Consider the following 20,952-nt stretch of genomic DNA (forward strand, 5'->3'; position numbering starts at 1 on the left):
ATGTAATAGTATGGAATTGTTGAAACCAGAGGCAGAGCCAGAGAAACAAATTAGGGGAGGCAAGACAAAGAAAAGGCATGAACATACGATCTTGAAGAACTTATTTCCTTTAAAATAACTACTTATAATGGTGGCTAAAATAAGAGTATATACAAAACTTGTAAACCATAGGGGGCCTTGGCCCCTGCTAGCCCCCCTGCTACGCCACTGGTCGAAATTGTGAATGTGCATCAGAACTCTATTTTCTGTTAAATATTTAATTTGTGCATACAAGTGGAAATAACCAATTACTATTCAAATACTCACTATGGCCGCCACAATGAAGTTTGAAGGGTAGAGAGAGGATGGGTTCCTCTCTCCCTCCCGCCGAGCTTGCGAGGCGAGATTCGGCGCTTTTTGAGAAAATGAAGTGCATATTTTCTATTGCACCGGTGCAAAATTTGAAGAAGTCGCGGGAGTGTTTCTCGCTGAGAAAACACTCACCGGACGCTGGCCACTGAGGCACCGGACGCTAAGTTTGAGCGTCCGGTGCAGGCAGTGCCTGGCCCAGCTAGGGTAAGGCACCGGACGATAGGCACCGGACGCTGGCTTGAGCGTCCGGTGGTGCGCGTCCGGTGTGCGGGCGTTTTGCGACCCTCTCTGCGCATGGGTCCGGTGTGCACTGGACGCTCAGGGCGCGTCCGGTGGCTTGCGTCCGGTGACCCTGCGAGTTTGCGGAGCTCTCTGCGCATGAGTCCGGTGTGCACCGGACGCGTCCGGTGCCAACCTGCTCAGCGTCCGGTGCTCTGCAGGTTACCGTTAGACTCTGACACGCGGCTGACGTTGGAGCACCGGACGCTGGTGTTGAGCGTCCGGTGCCCCTTTAAGAGCGTCCGGTGACCCCGTATTTCGCCCAGTGAAAGAGCCAACGGCTCTATTTGTTTGAGGGGCTATAAATACGTGTTTGGCTGGCTTGGGGCTCACTCCTTTGGCATTCTAGCATACATAACATCCTTGTGAGCCTAAGCAAACTCCTCCCACTCATCTCCTTCATAGATTATACATCTTTGTGAGATTGGGAGTGATTTCAAGTGCATTTGCTTGAGTGATTGCATCTAGTGGCACTTGGGGATCGTTTTAGCTGCGGTTTTCTTGTTACTCTTGGTGGTTGCCGCCACCTAGACGGCTTAGAGCAGCGGAGGAGGATTGGCACGAGTTGGTGATTGTTCGTGGCCATCTCCCGGTGATTGTGAGGGGTCTCGTACCTTCCCCGGCGGAGAGCCGAAAGGTAACTCTAGTGGATTGCTCGTGTCATTGAGTTACCTCACTTGTGGGTAGGTTCTTGTGGTGTCCTAGTGAGGACGAGGTTCGTGCTACACCTCTTAGCCACCGAATCACCAAGTGTTGGTTGACACAACGGGGACGTAGCGTGCCGGCAAGCACGTGAACCTCGGGAGAAAAATTGGTGTCTCAATTGTGTTTGATTGGCATTCTCCCGGTGCTTGATTGTTTATATTGGTGATTGGTTCATCCCCTACTTGGTGGTATAAATATCTCATCCTCTCTTTTACATTCCCACAAACTAGAGTAGCTTACTTGCTTGTGTAGAGACTTTAGGTAGCTCTCTAGTGTAAGTAGAGACATAGCTCTTGTGTGCCTAGTGATCATATCAACTAGAATTGTTGGATAGGTGGCTTGCAAAACCCTCTTTTAGAGCTAGAGCAAAAAGCTTCGCTTTGTTATTTACTAACCTCTTGCTCTAGTGATTTTGTAGAATTTTTAAATAGGCTATTCACCCCCCTCTAGCCATATTAGGACCTTTCAAGTGGTATCAGAGCCGTGGTCACCGTTTGTGAAGGCTTAACAACCTCGGTGCTCAAATTATGGCTCAAATAGTGTTCAACCATGTTGGGGGCAAACCACCGTTCTTTGATGGCACAAGCTCTTTTGACTATTGGAAGAGAAAAATGAAGATGTACCTTGGATCAATCAATGATAGAGTGTGGGAAGTTACCGAAAATGACTTTGTGATTCTTGATCCGGCTAACCCCACCGACAATGAGAGAGCAAACAAGCAATGCAATACTATGGCTCTCAACACAATATACAATGGCATTGATTCAAAGGTGTTTGAGCAAGTCAAAGATCTTGAGAAGGCTAGTGAAGTGTGGACAAGGCTAGAAGAAACATATGAGGGCACTACAACGGTAAAAAGTGCCAAATTGTATATGCTCAAGGACAAGCTATCCAACTTCAAGATGAAGGATGATGAGTCTATACCGGAGATGTTCTATAGGCTCCAAGTCATCATCAATGATCTCAAGGGCCTTGGTGAGAAAGTGAAGGATGAGGACTTCATTCACAAGTTCTTGATGTGCTTGCCCAAGAGGTTCAAGACATTGAGAACAATCATCTTTAGAGGTGGATTGACCGGTGTATCTCCAAATGAGGTACTTGGAGATGTCATGACCGAAGATCAATACAATGACAATGATGATGATGAGGTCATGAAGAAGGATGATGATGACAAGAAGAAGAAGAGTGTAGCATTCAAAGCTAGCTCTTCATCCAAGAGCAAGAACAAGGGCAAGGCCAAGAAGGAAGAATCAAGTGATGAGGAGTGCTCTAATGATGATAGTGATGATGAAGCACTAGCACTCTTCGTCCGCAGGTTTGGCAAGATGATGAAGAAGAAGGGCTACCATACAAGAAAGAGAAGGGACAACTCCAAGAATAAGGAATATGTGAGGCTATGCTACAAGTGCAAGAGCCCCGATCATATTGTGGCGGATTGTCCTTACAATAGTGACAATGATGAGCATGACAAGAAGAACAAGAAGGAGAAGAAAGAAAAGAAAGAGAAGAAGATGGTCTTCAAGAAGAAGAAGAAGGGTGGATCCTATGTTGTGACATGGGATAGTGATGCTTCTTCGGATGATGATTCTAGTGATGATGACAAGTCATCCAAGAAGAAGGCGCTTGCAAGCATTGCTATCAACAAGCCATCACTCTTTGACACTCCTTCATGCTTCATGGCCAAGGGCCACAAGGTACAATATGATGAGAGTGAAAGTGAAAGTGAACATGAACATGATAGTGATAGTGATGATGAAAATGAATTCACTAATGAACAACTCATGGACATGTTAGAACAAGCCGATTCTCTCATTCAATCTAAAAACAAGAAGTGCAAAGAATTGGCCAAGAAGTTAAAAGCTCTTGAGCAATCCTTTGAAGAGCTCAATGCTAATCATGAGAGGCTAGTGGAAGCCCATGAGAAGCTTGGCAAGGAGCACACCAAGCTTGAGAAAGCTCACTCCTTGTTGTTAAAAGAGAATAAGGAAAAGGTTGTTGTATCATGTGATGTGGGCACAACATGTGACTTAATTAAAGAATCACCCAACCTACCTATTATTGTTGCCACTAACTCTTCTTGTAGGTCTTCATCCACCACCACCAACTCTACCTCCACTTCTAGTGTTAGTGTCACTTGTGATGCTTCACTAAAGGTTGAGAATGAGACTCTCAAGAGAGAGGTGGATGAGCTCACTCACGCCCTAGGCAAGGCCTATGGTGGTGAGGCCCGCTTGCTAAAGTGCTTGGGTAGCCAAAGGTTTTCTCTCAACAAAGAGGGATTAGGCTATACCCCCAAGAAGGGCAAGAAAGCCTTTGCAACTCACAAGCCTAGCTTTGTGAAGAGCAATGGTCGGTATTGCAACAAATGCAAGCAAGTTGGGCACCTAGAGCATAATTGCAACAAAATAAACAAGAACAAGAAAAATGCTAATGTGTCTTACATTCCTTTTGATTCTTGTTATGTGCTTACCAAGGGTGAGAAGGGTGTGCATGCTAAGTTTGTTGGTACACCAATTGTGGGTCCAAAGAAGAAGGCCATTTGGGTACTAAAAAGCTTAGTCACTAACCTCCAAGGACCCAAACAAGTATGGGTACCTAAGAAACATTGATTTGTTTGGTAGGTAAACTATAAAGCCGGAGGAAGGCATTGGGTGCTTGATAGTGGGTGCACACAACACATGACCGGTGATTCAAGAATGTTTAATTCAATCAATCCAAATGATGACAATGGTGTTGATAGTATCACATTTGGTGACAATGGCAAAGGCAAGGTCAAAGGGCTTGGTAAAATTGCTATATCCAATGACCTGAGCATTTCCAATGTGCTACTAGTAGAGAGCTTGAACTTCAACTTGCTATCCGTAGCTCAACTTTGTGATCTTGGTTTCAAATGCATATTTGGAGTTGATGATGTAGAAATCATAAGTGTAGATGGCTCAAACTTGATATTCAAAGGCTTTAGATATGAGAATCTATACTTAGTTGATTTCAATGCTAGTGAAGCTCAATTATCAACATGCTTGCTCACTAAATCTAGCATGGGTTGGTTATGGCATAGAAGGCTTGGTCATGTTGGAATGAAACAATTAAACAAGTTAGTCAAGCATGATCTTGTTAGAGGCTTGAAAGATGTCACATTTGAGAAAGACAAGCTTTGTAGTGCATGTCAAGCCGGAAAGCAAGTTGGCAACACTCATCTAAAGAAGAGCATCATGAGTACATGCAAGGCATTTGAGTTGTTGCACATGGACTTATTTGGACCAACCACATACACAAGCATTGGTGGAAACAAATATGGATTTGTGATAGTGGATGATTTCACAAGATACACATGGGTATTCTTTCTTAGTGACAAGAGCGATGCTTTTGCAACTTTCAAATCATTTGTCAAGAGAATACACAATGAGTTTGAAACAACCATCAAGAAAGTGAGAAGTGACAATGAAAGTGAATTCAAGAATACAAGAGTTGATGAGCTTTGTGATGAATTTGGCATTAGGCATCAATTCTCGGCCAAGTACACTCCACAATCAAATGGTCTTGTTGAGAGGAAGAATAGAACCTTGATTGACATGGCAAGATCAATGTTGAGTGAATACAATGTGAGTCATTCCTTTTGGGCCGAAGCAATCAACACGGCTTGCTACTATAGCAACCGACTCTATTGTCACCCAATGATGGAGAAGACTCCATATGAGCTCTTGAATGGAAGAAAGCCCAACATTGCATATTTTCGGGTTTTTGGTTGCAAATGCTACATATTGAAAAAAGGCACTAGATTGAGTAAATTTGAAAAGAAATGTGATGAAGGTTTCTTGCTTGGTTACTCCACTACTAGCAAAGCTTATAGAGTTTGGAATTTGGCTAGTGGTACTCTTGAAGAAGTGCATGATGTTGAGTTTGATGAAACCATTGGCTCTCAAGAGGAAGAAGAAAATCTAGATGATGTGAGAGGCACTCAATTGGCCGATGCAATGAAGAATATGGATATTGGTGATTTAAGGCCTAGAGAGGTGATTGATGTTGAAGATGACAAAAATCAAGTGCTTCCTACCTCTAATGTGCAAGCTAGTGGTTCTCATGATCAAAATCAAGCTAGTACAAGTGGTACTCAAGTGCAAGATCAACAAGCTAGTACATCATCTCATGATCAACCAAGTGCAAGCAATCAAGTGCAAATACTCCAACCAACGAACATTGCAAGAGATCATCCATTGGATCATATCATTGGTGATATTCAAAGAGGAGTGCAAACTAGATCAAGATTAGCATCATTTTGTGAGCACTTCTCCTTTGTGTCTCACATTGAGCCAAAGAAGATTGATGAAGCATTGAGAGATGTTGATTGGGTTAATGCTATGCATGAAGAGCTTAATAATTTCAAGAGAAATTAAGTATGGGAATTAGTTGAAAGGCCTAGTGATCACAATGTCATTGGTACTAGATGGGTCTTTCGCAACAAGCAAGATCAAGATGGGATAGTTGTAAGGAACAAAGCAAGATTGGTAGCACAAGGCTATACTCAAGTTGAAGGTCTTGACTTTGGTGAAACATATGCCCCGGTTGCAAGATTGGAAGCAATTAGGATCTTGTTGGCTTATGCTTGTGCACATAATATCAAGCTATATCAAATGGATGTGAAAAGTGCATTTCTAAATGGTTATATCAATGAAGAAGTATATGTTGAGCAACCTCCCGGTTTTGAACATGACAAGAAATCCAACCATGTTTACAAGCTAAGAAAGGCATTGTATGGCTTAAAGCAAGCACCTAGAGCATGGTATGAGAGATTGAGAGACTTCTTACTCTCTAAAGGTTTCAAGATGGGCAAGGTTGACACCACTCTCTTCACCAAGAAGATTGGCAAGGACTTGTTTGTGTTGCAAATCTATGTTGATGATATCATATTTGGATCAACCAACCAAGAATTTTGTGAGGAGTTTGGAAACATGATGGCTAATGAGTTTGATATGTCAATGATTGGAGAGCTTAGTTACTTTCTTGGTCTTCAAATCAAGCAATTGAAGAATGGCACATTTGTGAGTCAAGGCAAGTACATAAAAGACATGCTCAAGAAGTTTGGAATGGATGATGCAAAGGCAATTAGCACTCTAATGGGAACAAATGGAAGCCTAGATAATGATACAAGTGGAAATATGGTGGATCAAAAGTTGTATCGGTCTATGATTGGAAGTCTACTCTATGTGACCGCATCAAGACCGGATGTCATGTTTAGTGTATGCATGTGTGCAAGATTCCAAGCCTCACCAAGAGAAAGCCATTTGAAAGCAACAAAGAGAATATTGAGGTACTTGAAGCATACACAAAATGTTGGTTTGTGGTATCCCAAAGGTGCAAAGTTTGAACTTGTTGGATATTCCGACCCGGACTATGCGGGATGCAAAGTTGAGAGAAGAAGCACATCGGGCACATGTCAACTATTGGGAAGATCACTTGTCTCATGGTCATCCAAGAAGCAAAATAGTGTTGCACTATCAACCGCCGAAGCGGAGTACATTGCGGCCGGTAGTTGTTGTGCACAAATTCTATGGATGAAGGCAACATTGAAAGATTTTGGAATCAATTTCAAAGGAGTGCCATTGCTATGTGACAATGAAAGTGCCGTGAAGCTCACCAACAATCCGGTTCAACACTCAAGAACAAAGCATATAGATGTCCGCCATCATTTTATAAGAGATCATCAACAAAAAGAGGACATTTGCATTGAGAGTATAGGCACCGATGATCAACTTGCAGATATATTCACCAAGCCACTTGATGAGAAGAGGTTTTGCAAGCTAAGGAATGAATTGAACATACTTGACTTCTCAAATATGTGTTGATGCACCCCATTATATGACATGCCTCTCCTTCGAGCAAAGCAAGGTAAAATTGATTGACATGTCATCCATCCTATGCTAAGGACTTGTGTAGTGCATCTAGTCATTCCTTACATGTCTTAGGATCATTCATGAAAATCAAATGAATTTGATGCTTATATGGTACCACTATTGCCTCTATGCTTGATTTGATCTAGTGGTAGCATATGACATGTTTGTGGGCTTGCAATCCTAGTGTTTGATCTAGAATATGAGCTATAAGTGTTTAACTCAACATGGTACAAGATAACCCTTATTTAGAGGTGTGAAGAAGCTTGTCCTTGGATCAAACCGAGTTAAATATCTTAGGCAAGTAATTTAGATTGGACCAATTTGGGGAAATAATCTCACTTCACATGGTTTCACACTAACCTATCTAAAATTTGAGCTCACCTTTTGTGGTCTTTGATGACAAAGGGGGAGAGAATTTCCCAAAGATTTAAGATAGGGGAGTAACATGATAAAAAAAGGGGATCAATTAAAATTTTGAAGCACACAAGTAGGGGGAGCAAGCTCATAAACTTGTTTGTTGCATATTGAATGTGCATCACATATGTTTGCTTGCATTAGCATTAGCTTTAGAAGCTTTCTCTCCAATATATTGCTTGTGTGGTGTATGCTAGTTATAGGTTTGCTTGATGAAATGAAGAACTAGCATGCATAAGTAGTGTTACTAGAATTTTAGTTGTTTCACAAGTGGTACTAGAACCTTGTTTATAATGTTGATCTCACGGGGTGTTCTAGTTTTGTGAATGTCTAGTTACTATTGGTGCTAAGGATGGTGTACATTGGCAACTCTGATTGGTATCACGCTTCAAAGGTCCATTCTTTACACCTTAGCATCATTTGGTAGAAATTGACTCCTATATTTCCTATTCAAGCATATGTGCAAGCTTTCAAATCCAAACTCTTAGCACATATGTAGGGGGAGCAATTGCTACCAATTTGGGTTTATGAAACTTGTCCATAACCTTTGCACATGGTAAAATGCTTGGGCAAGCAACATGAATCCAAGAAAATTTTATTGAAGATCTTTGTAAAAAGGGTTGTCATCAATTACCAAAAAGGGGGAGATTGAAAGCCCTAGTTTGGTTTTGGATAATTGATGAAACCCTAGTACTAACCTCTATACTAAGTGCGTGTAGACTTAATGAGGTTGGTACATGCCAAGTGATGGAGCAAGTGATGATCATGGTGATGACCACAAGATGATCAAGTGCTCAACTTGGAAAAGAAGAAAGAGAAAAACAAAACCCTATGGAGATCAAGGCAAAGGTATTGCTTAGGGTTTTGGTTTTGGTGATCAAGACACCATAGAGGGTGTGATCACATTTAGGATAGATAGCCGTACTATAAAGAGGAGAATTCTCTGGCTAAGCGGTTATCAAGTGCCACTAGGTGTCATTGTTCATGTGCATGCATTTAGAACCTAGTGAGCTAACTTAACTCCTTCAAAGAAATTATTTGTGAAAATGCTAACACACGTGCACACTTGTTAGTTTACACATTGTGGTGTTGGCACACTTTGAGAAGGGAGTTGAAGTTTGAAGGGTAGAGAGAGGATGGGTTCCTCTCTCCCTCCCGCCGAGCTTGCGAGACGAGATTCGGCGCTTTTTGAGAAAATGAAGTGCATATTTTCTATTGCACCGGTGCAAAATTTGGAGAAGTCGCGGGAGTGTTTCTCGCTGAGAAAACACTCACCGGACGCTGGCCACTGAGGCACCGGACGCTAAGTTTGAGCGTCCGGTGCAGGCAGTGCCTGGCCCAGCTAGGGTAAGGCACCGGACGATAGGCACCGGACGCTGGCTTGAGCGTCCGGTGGTGCGCGTCCGGTGTGCGGGCGTTTTGCGACCCTCTCTGCGCATGGGTCCGGTGTGCACTGGACGCTCAGGGTGCGTCCGGTGGCTTGCGTCCGGTGACCCTGCGAGTTTGCGGAGCTCTCTGCGCATGAGTCCGGTGTGCACCGGACGCGTCCGGTGCCAACCTGCTCAGTGTCCGGTGCTCTGCAGGTTACCGTTAGACTCTGACACGTGGCTGACGTTGGAGCAGCGGACGCTGGTGTTGAGCGTCCGGTGCCCTTTTAAGAGTGTCCGGTGACCCCGTATTTCGCCCAGTGAAAGAGCCAACGGCTCTATTTGTTTGAGGGGCTATAAATACGTGTTTGGCCGGCTTGGGGCTCACTCCTTTGGCATTCTAGCATACATAACATCCTTGTGAGCCTAAGCAAACTCCTCCCACTCATCTCCTTCATAGATTATACATCTTTGTGAGATTGGGAGTGATTCCAAGTGCATTTGCTTGAGTGATTGCATCTAGTGGCACTTGGGGATCGTTTTAGCTGCGGTTTTCTTGTTACTCTTGGTGGTTGCCGCCACCTAGACGGCTTAGAGCAGCGGAGGAGGATTGGCACGAGTTGGTGATTGTTCGTGGCCATCTCCCGGTGATTGTGAGGGGTCTCGTACCTTCCCCGGCGGAGAGCCGAAAGGTAACTCTAGTGGATTGCTCGTGTCATTGAGTTACCTCACTTGTGGGTAGGTTCTTGTGGTGTTCTAGTGAGGACGAGGTTCGTGCTACACCTCTTAGCCACCGAATCACCAAGTGTTGGTCGACACAACGGGGACGTAGCGTGCCGGCAAGCACGTGAACCTCGGGAGAAAAATTGGTGTCTCAATTGTGTTTGATTGGCATTCTCCCGGTGCTTGATTGTTTATATTGGTGATTGGTTCATCCCCTACTTGGTGGTATAAATATCTCATCCTCTCTTTTACATTCCCACAAACTAGAGTAGCTTACTTGCTTGTGTAGAGACTTTAGGTAGCTCTCTAGTGTAAGTAGAGACATAGCTCTTGTGTGCCTAGTGATCATATCAACTAGAATTGTTGGATAGGTGGCTTGCAAAACCCCCTTTTAGAGCTAGAGCAAAAAGCTTCGCTTTGTTATTTACTAACCTCTTGCTCTAGTGATTTTGTAGAATTTTTAAATAGGCTATTCACCCCCCTCTAGCCATATTAGGACCTTTCAAACAGTCACTTAAAAATTCATATATTCTTTGGTAAAAAGAAGAAAGAAACCAAACAGCAAACGGTTTAGGACTGTCGGGGCAATAAGCCAACGAGTGTAAAAAGCAGTCGAGAACCGTTTAATAAGGACAGTGGCCCGTTTCAATGTACTATTTTTAAAACAAATCTGCTGACAGAGCATCAATGAAACGAACAATTAAACAACCTCCATAATGCATGAGTTTCACCTTGAAGTTTTCTAGGCTAGGCAAAGCATTTAATTACTGCAAAATGATTGGATCGCATGCAAGATGGTGAAACGATTTAGTTCTCAGTGGGGATTTCATCCTGTTTCACCGTGTGGGAAACAATGTCTGCGGAGTTTCACCATGGTGAAACTACTTCCTTCTCTCTCCTTTTCGTTTCATACAAAAGTATAGTTTTGCTGACATGACGCTCTAATAAATGTGCATGACATCCTGTTGAAATCCCCAATGAGACTGGCCTAATTGTGAATTTACCCTGCAAATCGTGTTGCCCCCTCTGAATTAACCGAGGCTCCGCCTCCGCTACTGACTCAGTTGATTCAACTCAGAGAAATGTCTCGAGTGTTGACCCAATCCAACGTCCAAAACTTCTCGTATCTCGACTCTCGAGGCACCCTTCCTCGTCACTTCCGAAGCGACACAACCCAAGGCCCCCGTCCGACAGCGACACACACACCAACCCGCCGCCTCGCGCCCCCGCCACGCCACGGGCGCGCGCGCGCGCGAACCCTGGGACCCACCTGGCAGCAAAGCCGCCCCCCATACAATATCCAGCGCGTCGGCGTCGTTTACCAGTCTTCTCCTCCCGGTCGTCGGTCTTGGGCGACCGCCTCGCTACTTCCTCCCACCGGTGCTGCAGCCTGCAGGCACACACGGTTTCCACGCCAGCAAAGGGGTGCCCACCCGCAAAGATCCGATCAAATCAAAAGGGAATTCCTGAAAAGCAGAGAGGAACACCCTTCCTCGCCATTTCCGTCCAAGTGTTACCCCGAGGAGTCGTGCGTTAGCGTGCCTGCCGGGTTGGGTAGGCGTTGCGGCGGCGGCGGGGCGGGAGCATCGCTGGCCGCGCGCGGCGGAGCCCGGTGCTCGATCGAGTCTCTTCTCTTCTCTTCTCTCCGGTGAGTACTCGCATAACATTCTTGGAACTCCCGCGGTTCCAGGACTCGTCTTCCAGCTGCGTGCGTGTTCCCGCGATTGGTAGTGGTTAGGATATTTGGTGCGTGGTCGGATTGCTGTGGCCTCCAGCTGCGTGTTCTTGCGATTGGTAGCTTAAAGGTATCGTTGAGAGCAACTCCACCAACAATCCTCAAAACAGACCGCAAAGATTCATTGCTGAGCTGTTTTTTTAGTAATTTTCTGTGGGATAGGATTGACACGGTTTCGATGGCGGGCTTCCCCTCTAAAGGCTGAAGCAGTGAAGCTACAGTGCTGCCACTGACCTTTTTTTTTTAATAAATGTCCGACAGCACCATTTGAGGCGCCTTGGATCCTCATGTGCTTCCTTTTGTTGTACCGTGTTCTGGTGCTGTGGACTTTTGTGCTAATCGTAATCGTGTCTTCTCTTCCAGTTTGATCTTTCGTTTTCCGTCCTGTTTGCCTGCCTATGTTTAAGGCCTTATTTAGCACTTTTGTTTTTATTTGACAAATATTGTCCCGTCATAGATTTACAGACAAACTGTGTAAAACTGTGTAATTAGTTTTTATTTTTATCTATATTTAATGCTTCATGCATGTGCCGCAAGATTCGATGTGACGAGAAATCTTGAAAACTTTTTGGATTTCGGGGTGAACTAAACAAGGCCTAAGCACTTGGCTCGGGTAGAGTTCAAAGTAACTGTTAGAATTAGACTGATTAGTACAGAGTACAGACGTACAAAATCTACAGAAACTAGACTACTAGTCCCCACACCCCTCCCCCTCCCCCGGTTTTAGTCACTATGAATCTGTACAGTACATGTAGTTGTATTATAATAAATGTATGATCATTTACTGCTAGACAACGTACTAAGGGTAAAGGAATTCCTAGGGCAAAATTGTATGTGTGTTCACAATCGACTTCTTCAATCTTCATATTTTACCTTTTGGAAGCGACTGTATTGTGAATTCTTTGATGATAGAAGTATGTCAAGTGTCAGTTCATATTGTACTTGCAGTATCTAATTCTGTTTCTCATTCAAAGTTGCTAAACTGAATGCTTTTTTTTTTTGTTTTGATTGAACCTATGAGAAGGGAGACGACAGCCTTTACTGTGACAATCTCATATAAGATAGTTTCCTATCTATAATGTGCTCATATAAAGAAATCAAGTACAAATGAAGAAGCACATCTCTGCCCACTATTTGATGACTGAAGACAGGTAGCACTATGGTAGCTGCTACAACTGCGGGGATGTTTCTTGTGTGTTTTGAGTCCCTCTGCCCCTGTTTTCGCTCAAAAAGGAAGGATGGAAGCGAAGACCATGTTCTTGCAGAACATTCCAATTCCTGTAAGTCAAAAAACAACATTTCACTCATCATGATGAAACCTGTCAACACAGCAAAGCAATGGCTGACCTGTTTGTCAGGACAAAGTTCATACTAGCAAACAAGAGATATGCTTGTTGTTTCTGGTTGTATAAAACACTCACCATCGATTGTGACATTGCTTTTATTTGTTTTTCAGTGAATTCTTCTGAAATGAGGTCGATTTCTGATAGAATTCCTGCAAGCCCGCTTCGAGTACCTGCAAGTCCATCTAGATTTTCATTGTCTTCTTCGCCACCAAGTAGAAACGAGCCTTTAAACCTCAGTCTTGAGCATGTTGTTAAACTGACACATAACTTCGCGCCGGCCTTAATGATTGGCGAAGGTTACTTTGGAAAGGTCTACAGAGTGGAGCTGCGAGATGGGCGTGTCGTAGCTATTAAAAGAGCAAAGAAGGTAACTTATTTTTGTCCAGGCACCTATTCTAGCAACTTTCCTAGCTACAATGGTCTAGCTTTAGCCCGCATGGTGCCAGTTTAGGTGAGCTATAAGTGTTCTATTTGTGCTGAGACTTATTTGGACCATGACCTTATCTTGTACTCTTTCCTTTCTATATACTGTCATGTACTATGATTCTGATACGGTTTCATTTGGCAGGAAAATTTTGTCTCTTTACGTGCTGAATTCAGCAACGAAGTCACATTACTAAAAAATATTGAACATAAGAACTTGGTCCGATTGCTTGGTTGTATTGACAAAGCCAATGAACGCATTCTCATAACAGAGTACGTATCGAATGGCACTCTTAGGGAGCATTTGGATGGTAAGGTGTAAACCAGATTGCTAGTTTTTTGTATTCCTTCCAAAATGATTGGTCTAATATTTTGAAATCTTCTTTCAGGTCAACATGGCCTAGTTTTGGGGTTTAATCAGCGGCTTGAAATTGCTATAGATGTTGCCCATGGATTAACTTATCTGCATCTCTATGCAGGTACACTTCACATACTTAGTTCATCAGGCAATTTAGTCTTTTTCAATTCAAATCATGCACTTGTGCTGCTCAAAACTGCAGTAAGGAAGTGAACCAATATGCTTAGGGCACTTTTTTGAAGACTAAAAGAATTCTTTTTGTAACTAAGGCTTGTTAGGATGGGGCGATAGAGGTCCAGTTCCTTGTGGTTCAGTCCAAAATGGAACTAAATCTGAAATCTGTAGAGCAAACTACCAAATCCAAGTAGGCCATAAGAACTTGCAACCAGATCTCTATTTAATCAAACATTTTTTGTCATGATGCAGTTCCACATGTGAAATAACCCCATGGATATGTAACAGTGTAACTCTCTTCAGTGAAAAATAAGTTTCTGTAACACATTTATGTTCTTCAGCTTTTTAGTGATGAAGTGGTATGCACCCAGATAACAAGAAAAAAAAATTGTCATTCCACATGCATTTTTTTTTCTCAATTCATAGTTTGATGCTATTCCTCTTTTGCCTTTAGAGAGGCCAATAATACACAGGGATGTGAAGTCATCAAACATTCTACTGACAGAAGGCTTCATGGCCAAAGTGGCTGACTTCGGATTTGCAAGAACTGGTCCTACTGAGCCAGGCCAGTCACAGATTCAGACTGATGTGAGAGGAACAGCAGGCTATGTAGATCCAGAGTATCTGAGGACAAACTATCTTACGATCAAGAGTGATGTGTTCTCTTATGGTATTTTGCTCCTAGAAATCCTTTCAGGCCGTCGTCCTATTGAGGCAAGGAGGGGTCCAACAGAAAGGATTACAGTGAGATGGGTATGTATTCTGTACCCTACTCTTGCCTACCAATATGAGGATTGATGTGTGTGTTTTTCCGATGTCTTTTTGTCAGACTGCCATTAGCATTGTTATAAATTGGGTACGCTGTATAATGTCCCTTCAGTTCCTGTATAGTGATTTTTCCAAGGGAAGTAGACCAGTGTGCCTGTTAGAAGCCGGAGACAGATTGCAAACAAATTACTACTAATTAAGTGAAGAAGTATGTTGTAGAGTTAAAGAGATAAAAGATGAGCTCTTATCTATATCTATATATCCTATAAAGACAAACCCCACTAAGCTAATTCTCTTGCACCTCCTTGCGCCACGTCATCATCCACTTCTCCTACTGCTGCATGCAATTAAGTGTCCACTCACAAATAGTTTTAGTAGTGAATGCAGCTACATACACATGACCATGTATGCATACTACTAGTAATTATTCTCTCACGTAACCTGCTCTCTTCCTCTTTAGAAACCGAGTACTAAAACTATATATAGATGACTCGATAGACTATAGTGAGGTCATATTTATATTCCTCCTTCATACTCGCAGCAACGCGCAGGGAATTCTCCTAGTATTTAATGTTTCTTTGGGTTAAATTTTTACCCATCTTCTTCCCATGCTTGTACTTTTTCATTCCTGTTGTTGTATACGTCCTAGACTTAAAGATGTCTGAGGTTCAGGCTATCGTTGATACAGGCCTTCAGTAAGTACCACAGAGGCAATGTTAGGGACATACTGGATCCAATGTTAACTGAAGCAGTGAACGAGGATATATTGAACAAAATCTTCGATGTGGCGTTCCAGTGTGTCGCTCCTACCCGCGAAGACAGACCATCCATGAAAGAAGTTGTGGAGAGGCTGTGGAAGGTAAGAAGGGATTATACAAAAATACAAAGGATAGCAGAATTGACTCTCTGAATACTTAATTGAATCCTTAAACCATCTGATCCTGGTTGCCGTTTTTGCTTGGGAGAACATGGGTCAGTTCCTTGTGAAGACCAAAGATGGCCACATAAAAACAATGCAAATTTGTGATTATGAACAAGTGGAATTTTGTAGAGGGTTGCCAAAATGTTGTTGTATGTTGTATATGGCTCTATGTTTAAGAGATGTGCGGAACAATCACCAACAATGTCCTGCGATTGATGGTTTCCCTGTGTAGCCATTACTGTTAATCAGCATAAGCTGTTCAGTAAGTTCAGTAATCTGTATCGTCGAGAAGTACCGTGTAGCTTCAGTGTATGGATCTTGTACTTTAGGAAACAGCTGCATTTTTTGGTGAGGCTTTTAAAACAGTTAGATACTCCGTATGAATGAAACCTTTGACTACTAATTTCTTCTGGATATAACTAGTGATAAAGGAAACTAAAATTTATTATTCCTCACTTGTGTCATCTTGCAAGACTTTAGATGCTTCTTTGGTCTTAATTGGAAAATTGACCTAAACCAGTACAACAGATTCAGCAAACATGATAGATATATGCTAAATTTAGATGCAGCCAAACCCAAATTCGAAACTAAGGTTCAAACCATCAAGGTCTCAATTAGTTTCTGGTGCAAACATTCCTTCAATTAGGACAGCGATTTGGAGAACAATACAAAAATATTAGCTCACAGGACAAAAACGCAGCCAGCTATACATGAAACCATCAATCCATTTGCGAAGCTGCGATTGACTCGAAGAGAACAACCTCGTCAAAATATCAGCACCACCTACCTATGGGCTATGGCGTGACACTGCACTTCCTGTTCAATACCAATCCATATAAATTGCTGTTGCCCTTCAAAGCTGTGTGATCAAGCAATGTATCCACTGCCTATTTTTGACTTGTGCAATGGTTGATTAGAATGCCTAGTGTACATAAAAGCTGACAAAAAGAAAACGACAATACTCAGCACTATTGTTTTGATTTCTTCCATTAGATTCACTCAAGGATCCAAATAGGCCGGACACAGGTATGCTTAATGGTCCTGTTAGAAGTTCAAATCAAAACTATGGTAAAATGAAGCTTTTGCCCTATTCCCAACTTCCCGTGCTTTATCCTAAACTACCACATAAACCTTTGTGTTCCAGACTCATGTTCCCAATGGAATGGTCGGAACAGAAACATCACCAGAGTAGACAAGTCAACAGCTGCATAAAGTGACCCCATAGCAAGCAATTTGCCGTTGCCAATTGCTGGAGAGTGAAGAACCAGTATCACAAATGGAATTGTGTAGTATCTGAATTCAACCAGTGGCGCAGGTACAAGGACCAGTGCAACTGACAGCACAAATGATAACACCCAAATCCTTGTCTGTGATTTCCCTGCAAGATGAGAGAATCAGAAGATATAGTTCATTAATCTTATGAAAGTAGTTAGCTTTCCTATGTTCAAGTAAAAGAGACTTACCTAAGATGTTGATGATTGAGAGCCATGAGTACACATAAAGTGGAATCAACATGTATTTCATCATCCAGTTTACTTGGATAACCTTCCTCCAAATATAGAAGGTATAGTGTCTATTGTCAGCAAGAAGATACGGATGAGCAATGCTGCATCAAAAGATGGTCGATTCGTTAAAAGTTGGGAATAAATAAAGAAGATAAACATCATTGTCTAACTAAAAGAAAAAAAAAGTTAGTCAAGATTGCTGTGGCATATATTGCACTACAACTCTAGCTCTGCACTTAAAATAAAGCATTATGGTGGTGAAACTGCTTTGCTACTTTCTTCTAGCTTCATTATGGTTTTAACAAAATACTGAGCCATCACGGGTAAGCATCTAAAGGTTTAGTGGGAAGTCATTGTGGCAGTTCTCATGCTTGGACAAAAAAAATGACATGAAGGAAGCGCCTAGGTAATGAACCTGAAAAAATGTACAGCGACGAAGCTTAAACCAAGACCCATCAATACTGCCAGAGAACTACAGGTTTTATTCTTTCCAGACAAGTGGAATAGGTCCAATACTCGGTTGGGAGTGAAATGCCATGGTAGGAGGGCAGCAGCTGACACAAGACCAAAGTACAGAAACTGTGCAAAGTGTGGCGAAACAACATGAGCTTCCTTAGCACCTGCATAACTCAAAGAAAGGAATTGCTTTTAGCAAATTCTAACATATTACTAAGCAAACAGGTAAAGTCTTTTAAATCACTTAAAAGGATGAGCAATTAGAGATAAAATTTACCTAGTACTATACCACCATTCCAGATTATGAATGCTACAAATGCCACCATGACAACTACAAATGGTGCAAAGGCAATCACAATTTCACACTTCGATTTCCATAACTTCAAGCTGATGTCCCACACTTCCTCTGTAAGACCTGAACATAATTATCAAAAGTGTTAGATATGACATCAAATGGGTTGCATGAACATAATTATCGCCAAACAGTTAGAAGTCATTATAAGTATGAGTTCTTATTCTTAATTAAAGGAGCAGGAGCACTCACTGTTGTAAGGGTTAGCAGATTCAGAAACAGTGACCTTCTTACTTATGGGACTATCGATTCGCCGTCTTCTCAAACCTTGAGCACTAATGTTGTTATCCATGACAGAAGTTTTTTTTGACTGATGTGTTGGTTCACTGTTCTCATGAGAAACATTGTCCTTGGAATACAAGTCTTTTACGTATGTGATAGCACCATTGGCAGCAAAAAATATAACCCATATTACATTTGTCTGACGAAAAAGGATTGAAAAAACACCAAACTGCAGAATAAAAGAAATTTATTTAAGTTAATGATCATCAACAAATTATGACAAACATTAAGACCCTGACTGCATGTTCCTAAATGTAGGTATAATCTATCACTTAAGAATTTAGGAGTACATGCTGCCTTAAGTATGGCAATATACACATGAGGGGGGATACAAATCCCAAGGCACCTATCGCCTCCGACAGTAAATAATTATAGTTAAAATGGTTATGCTATAAGGGGATGATATGGGTCAGCATATGGATCCTAATAAGTTTATGTTGTTAATGCAAAAATAGTGTATATATGTAACATAAAGTGTGAACTTTCTATAAAGCATTAGTTCAAGCACTCACTGTTGCGCTGATCCAGAACCGTTTCTTCAAGCAGAATAGGTACATTGCAAGAACTGCAGCTAATGATGCAACATCAGTGTAATAAAGAAAAGTGAAGAACCAGTGAACAGGATACAATGCTACAAGTATAGCGTACGTAGCTGCCTTCCTTTCCCCAATTCCCGGCCGGATGCACAAAAGCAGGTCATGAAAAAGAACAGTGCAGACCATTGCCAAGATAACATTAGTTGATCTGAAAGCTGCTGTGGAGCAAAGAACATCAAATGTTTTTGCTACCCGAAACATCCAGGCAACAGGAAAGAAAGAAGCAATATATGCTAGTGAAACATAATACCTGCAAAATTTCAACAACGATCTGTCATGGGTAAATTTGAGCTTGAAGCAATGAGGAATTGTCAAAAACTCACAGTCCAGGAGGGGTGGTGATCATGGGATCCCATTTCCAGAAATCCCCACGGCAATACTGCTGTGCCTGTGGAACATGGAAGATCTCATCCTAAACACAAGGCATGGGTTAGTGTTCACTGATTTTTTCATGGTTTACTGATTACTCAAAAGTATCTACAATTTTAAAACTAATGTATAACCAGATGAGGCAAATTTAACAATCCCCCAAGTAATTCCTAATAAATATAGAGATATCATGACTCCCCACCTGCCTGCTCAACTAATAAAATCCTTGAGAATTCCATTTTCTAGAAATCCATGGGTTATGATGCATGGATTATTTACTTGTTTCTGAATGGAAACAATACCTTGAACATTTTAGTAAATGTTCAGTATTACATTGTACATTTATAAAAGTACAAAATATATATCCAACACAAAAGTGTCTTTGCATTTATTTATGAAAAGAATTTGGCTAGATCACTTGGCGAAGCTATTTCCTATTTCCTATAAGCATACAGTGCACATCCAGCCATTTAGCTAGCTCAGCTCAAATTTTTGTTTCCATCCTCAGCAGGCCATCGCAGCCTGATGAAACAGCGTTCACTAGAAGCACACTCAACAGCCTGTAGAGAAGGAACTAACCATGTAGGGCTCTGGCACTACGGAGTTCACCAAAGCCGCAACCGGGAACGCCCACGCGGCCACCGCCGCCGCGACGACCAGCCTTCCCATCCCCAGGCTGGCACGGCCCTCCGATTTGTGAGCTCCTCTTCAGATCCAGCCCTGCTGCGGCGGTGGCTTAGGGGACCGCGGAGCAGTTTCCGCCGCGGCACGACCCCGCGGGCGGGGCGGCTTCTACGCCGTGGACTCGCGGTGGTCCCGTGGTTCCGCCGCCGGAGTGCCCAGCGACCCTCGGCTCTCGCTCTGGCGCTCTGCTTCGGACAGCCCAGTCCACTCAAATGGGCCGTTGAGGCCACAAAACCACAATGGATTGTGGATAGAACTGTCATCGTCAAAGCCCCTACGGACCCATTTTTTTGTCAGATTTATGGCCCATTCTTGATCTGGCACACGGCCCAAATAGCGTCACTTCCGCGCCTTCTTCTGTGTTATATACACTCATGGCACGCGGGTGAGGCAGCCTCGGCGAACTCGAGGGCGGGTACTGGCGCGTTTGAGTTGGCTCAAGCCACCGGATCCAAGGCGGGGGCGGCGCCGGAGGTCAGAGCAGCTACCGCGCCGGAGCAGAAAAGCGGACGGGCCAACGCGCAGAGAACAGAAGGGCTCACTCCCTTGGACCGTGCGGCGCATGTTAATCATTCATCAGGCCATTAGGGTACGTGTTGAAGGGCTGCTCGAATAAAAGCGTGTGGCTCTTTTTAGTTACAGGCAGAGAAGAGGTTATCATGACGCATTGACACCAGAGTTGTATGTGCGTGACTTGCGTGCACCATGCAGAAAGATTACTCGAGTGAGATTTGATGTGCCACGGTACCAGTCCACTAGAGATGTACGCAGTGTGTGTATGGGTATGATATGGTACTTGGCTTCAGCTTTTTGCCAGCCTCCGGTGACCGGTCACCGGTCTCCCTTCGCCACTCAGTTCCGTCAGGAACGGCATGCACGTCCTCGTGGAAGGCCTGTCCCGATTATATATATGCACGATTGTGCACTCGCACCGGTGATCACTTAACGCATCTACTCAAACTTAATTTTTGTTTGACATTTTAGAAATGATGAGCAATTATTTTATAACGGAAAGAGTAACTTATAGTTATAAAGTTTAAATAAACTCTATTGTGAGTTTGTCCTTATTTCACAATACCACGTTATTTACCTTTCTTCGAGGAGAAGTCGACGAGTTAAACTACCGGTCTATATATATATTAATAAAGAAAGAGTAAATAAGTACAAATACAAAAGTAAAAATAAAACTCTCTGCATCAACACTTTCAACAACCAACACCCGGTGAAAGCAAAGACATACCACCACAAATAA

The 20,952-nt window shown here is 42.7% G+C and overlaps 2 protein-coding genes across 3 annotated transcripts; one reads left to right on the top strand and one right to left on the bottom strand.

Annotated features, from left to right (window-relative positions):
- Positions 11,094-15,866, top strand: LOC8060217 (calmodulin-binding receptor-like cytoplasmic kinase 3). Its single transcript, XM_002446708.2, has 7 exons — positions 11,094-11,378; positions 12,490-12,745; positions 12,922-13,178; positions 13,380-13,545; positions 13,624-13,713; positions 14,221-14,519; positions 15,223-15,866. Exons 2-7 carry the CDS (start codon positions 12,625-12,627, stop codon positions 15,442-15,444), a joined length of 1,155 nt encoding a protein of 384 aa, XP_002446753.1. The 5' UTR covers positions 11,094-11,378; positions 12,490-12,624; the 3' UTR covers positions 15,445-15,866.
- Positions 16,040-19,916, bottom strand: LOC110436308 (dol-P-Glc:Glc(2)Man(9)GlcNAc(2)-PP-Dol alpha-1,2-glucosyltransferase). Of its 2 annotated transcripts, XM_021463023.1 has the most exons (8): positions 19,596-19,916; positions 18,971-19,059; positions 18,564-18,897; positions 17,962-18,220; positions 17,695-17,832; positions 17,377-17,581; positions 16,920-17,062; positions 16,040-16,834 (listed from the first exon to the last, which is right to left on the bottom strand). In XM_021463023.1, the coding sequence occupies exons 1-8, from the start codon at positions 19,683-19,685 to the stop codon at positions 16,575-16,577; spliced, it is 1,518 nt and encodes a 505-aa protein (XP_021318698.1). In that variant the 5' UTR covers positions 19,686-19,916; the 3' UTR covers positions 16,040-16,574. The 2 variants fall into 2 exon arrangements, with proteins under 2 accessions (XP_021318698.1, XP_021318699.1); XM_021463024.1 differs by lacking the exon at positions 19,596-19,916 and having other exon boundaries at positions 18,564-18,802; positions 18,898-19,017.

This window comes from Sorghum bicolor, chromosome 6 (assembly GCF_000003195.3).
Source record: "Sorghum bicolor cultivar BTx623 chromosome 6, Sorghum_bicolor_NCBIv3, whole genome shotgun sequence".
Taxonomy (NCBI): Eukaryota; Viridiplantae; Streptophyta; class Magnoliopsida; order Poales; family Poaceae; genus Sorghum; species Sorghum bicolor.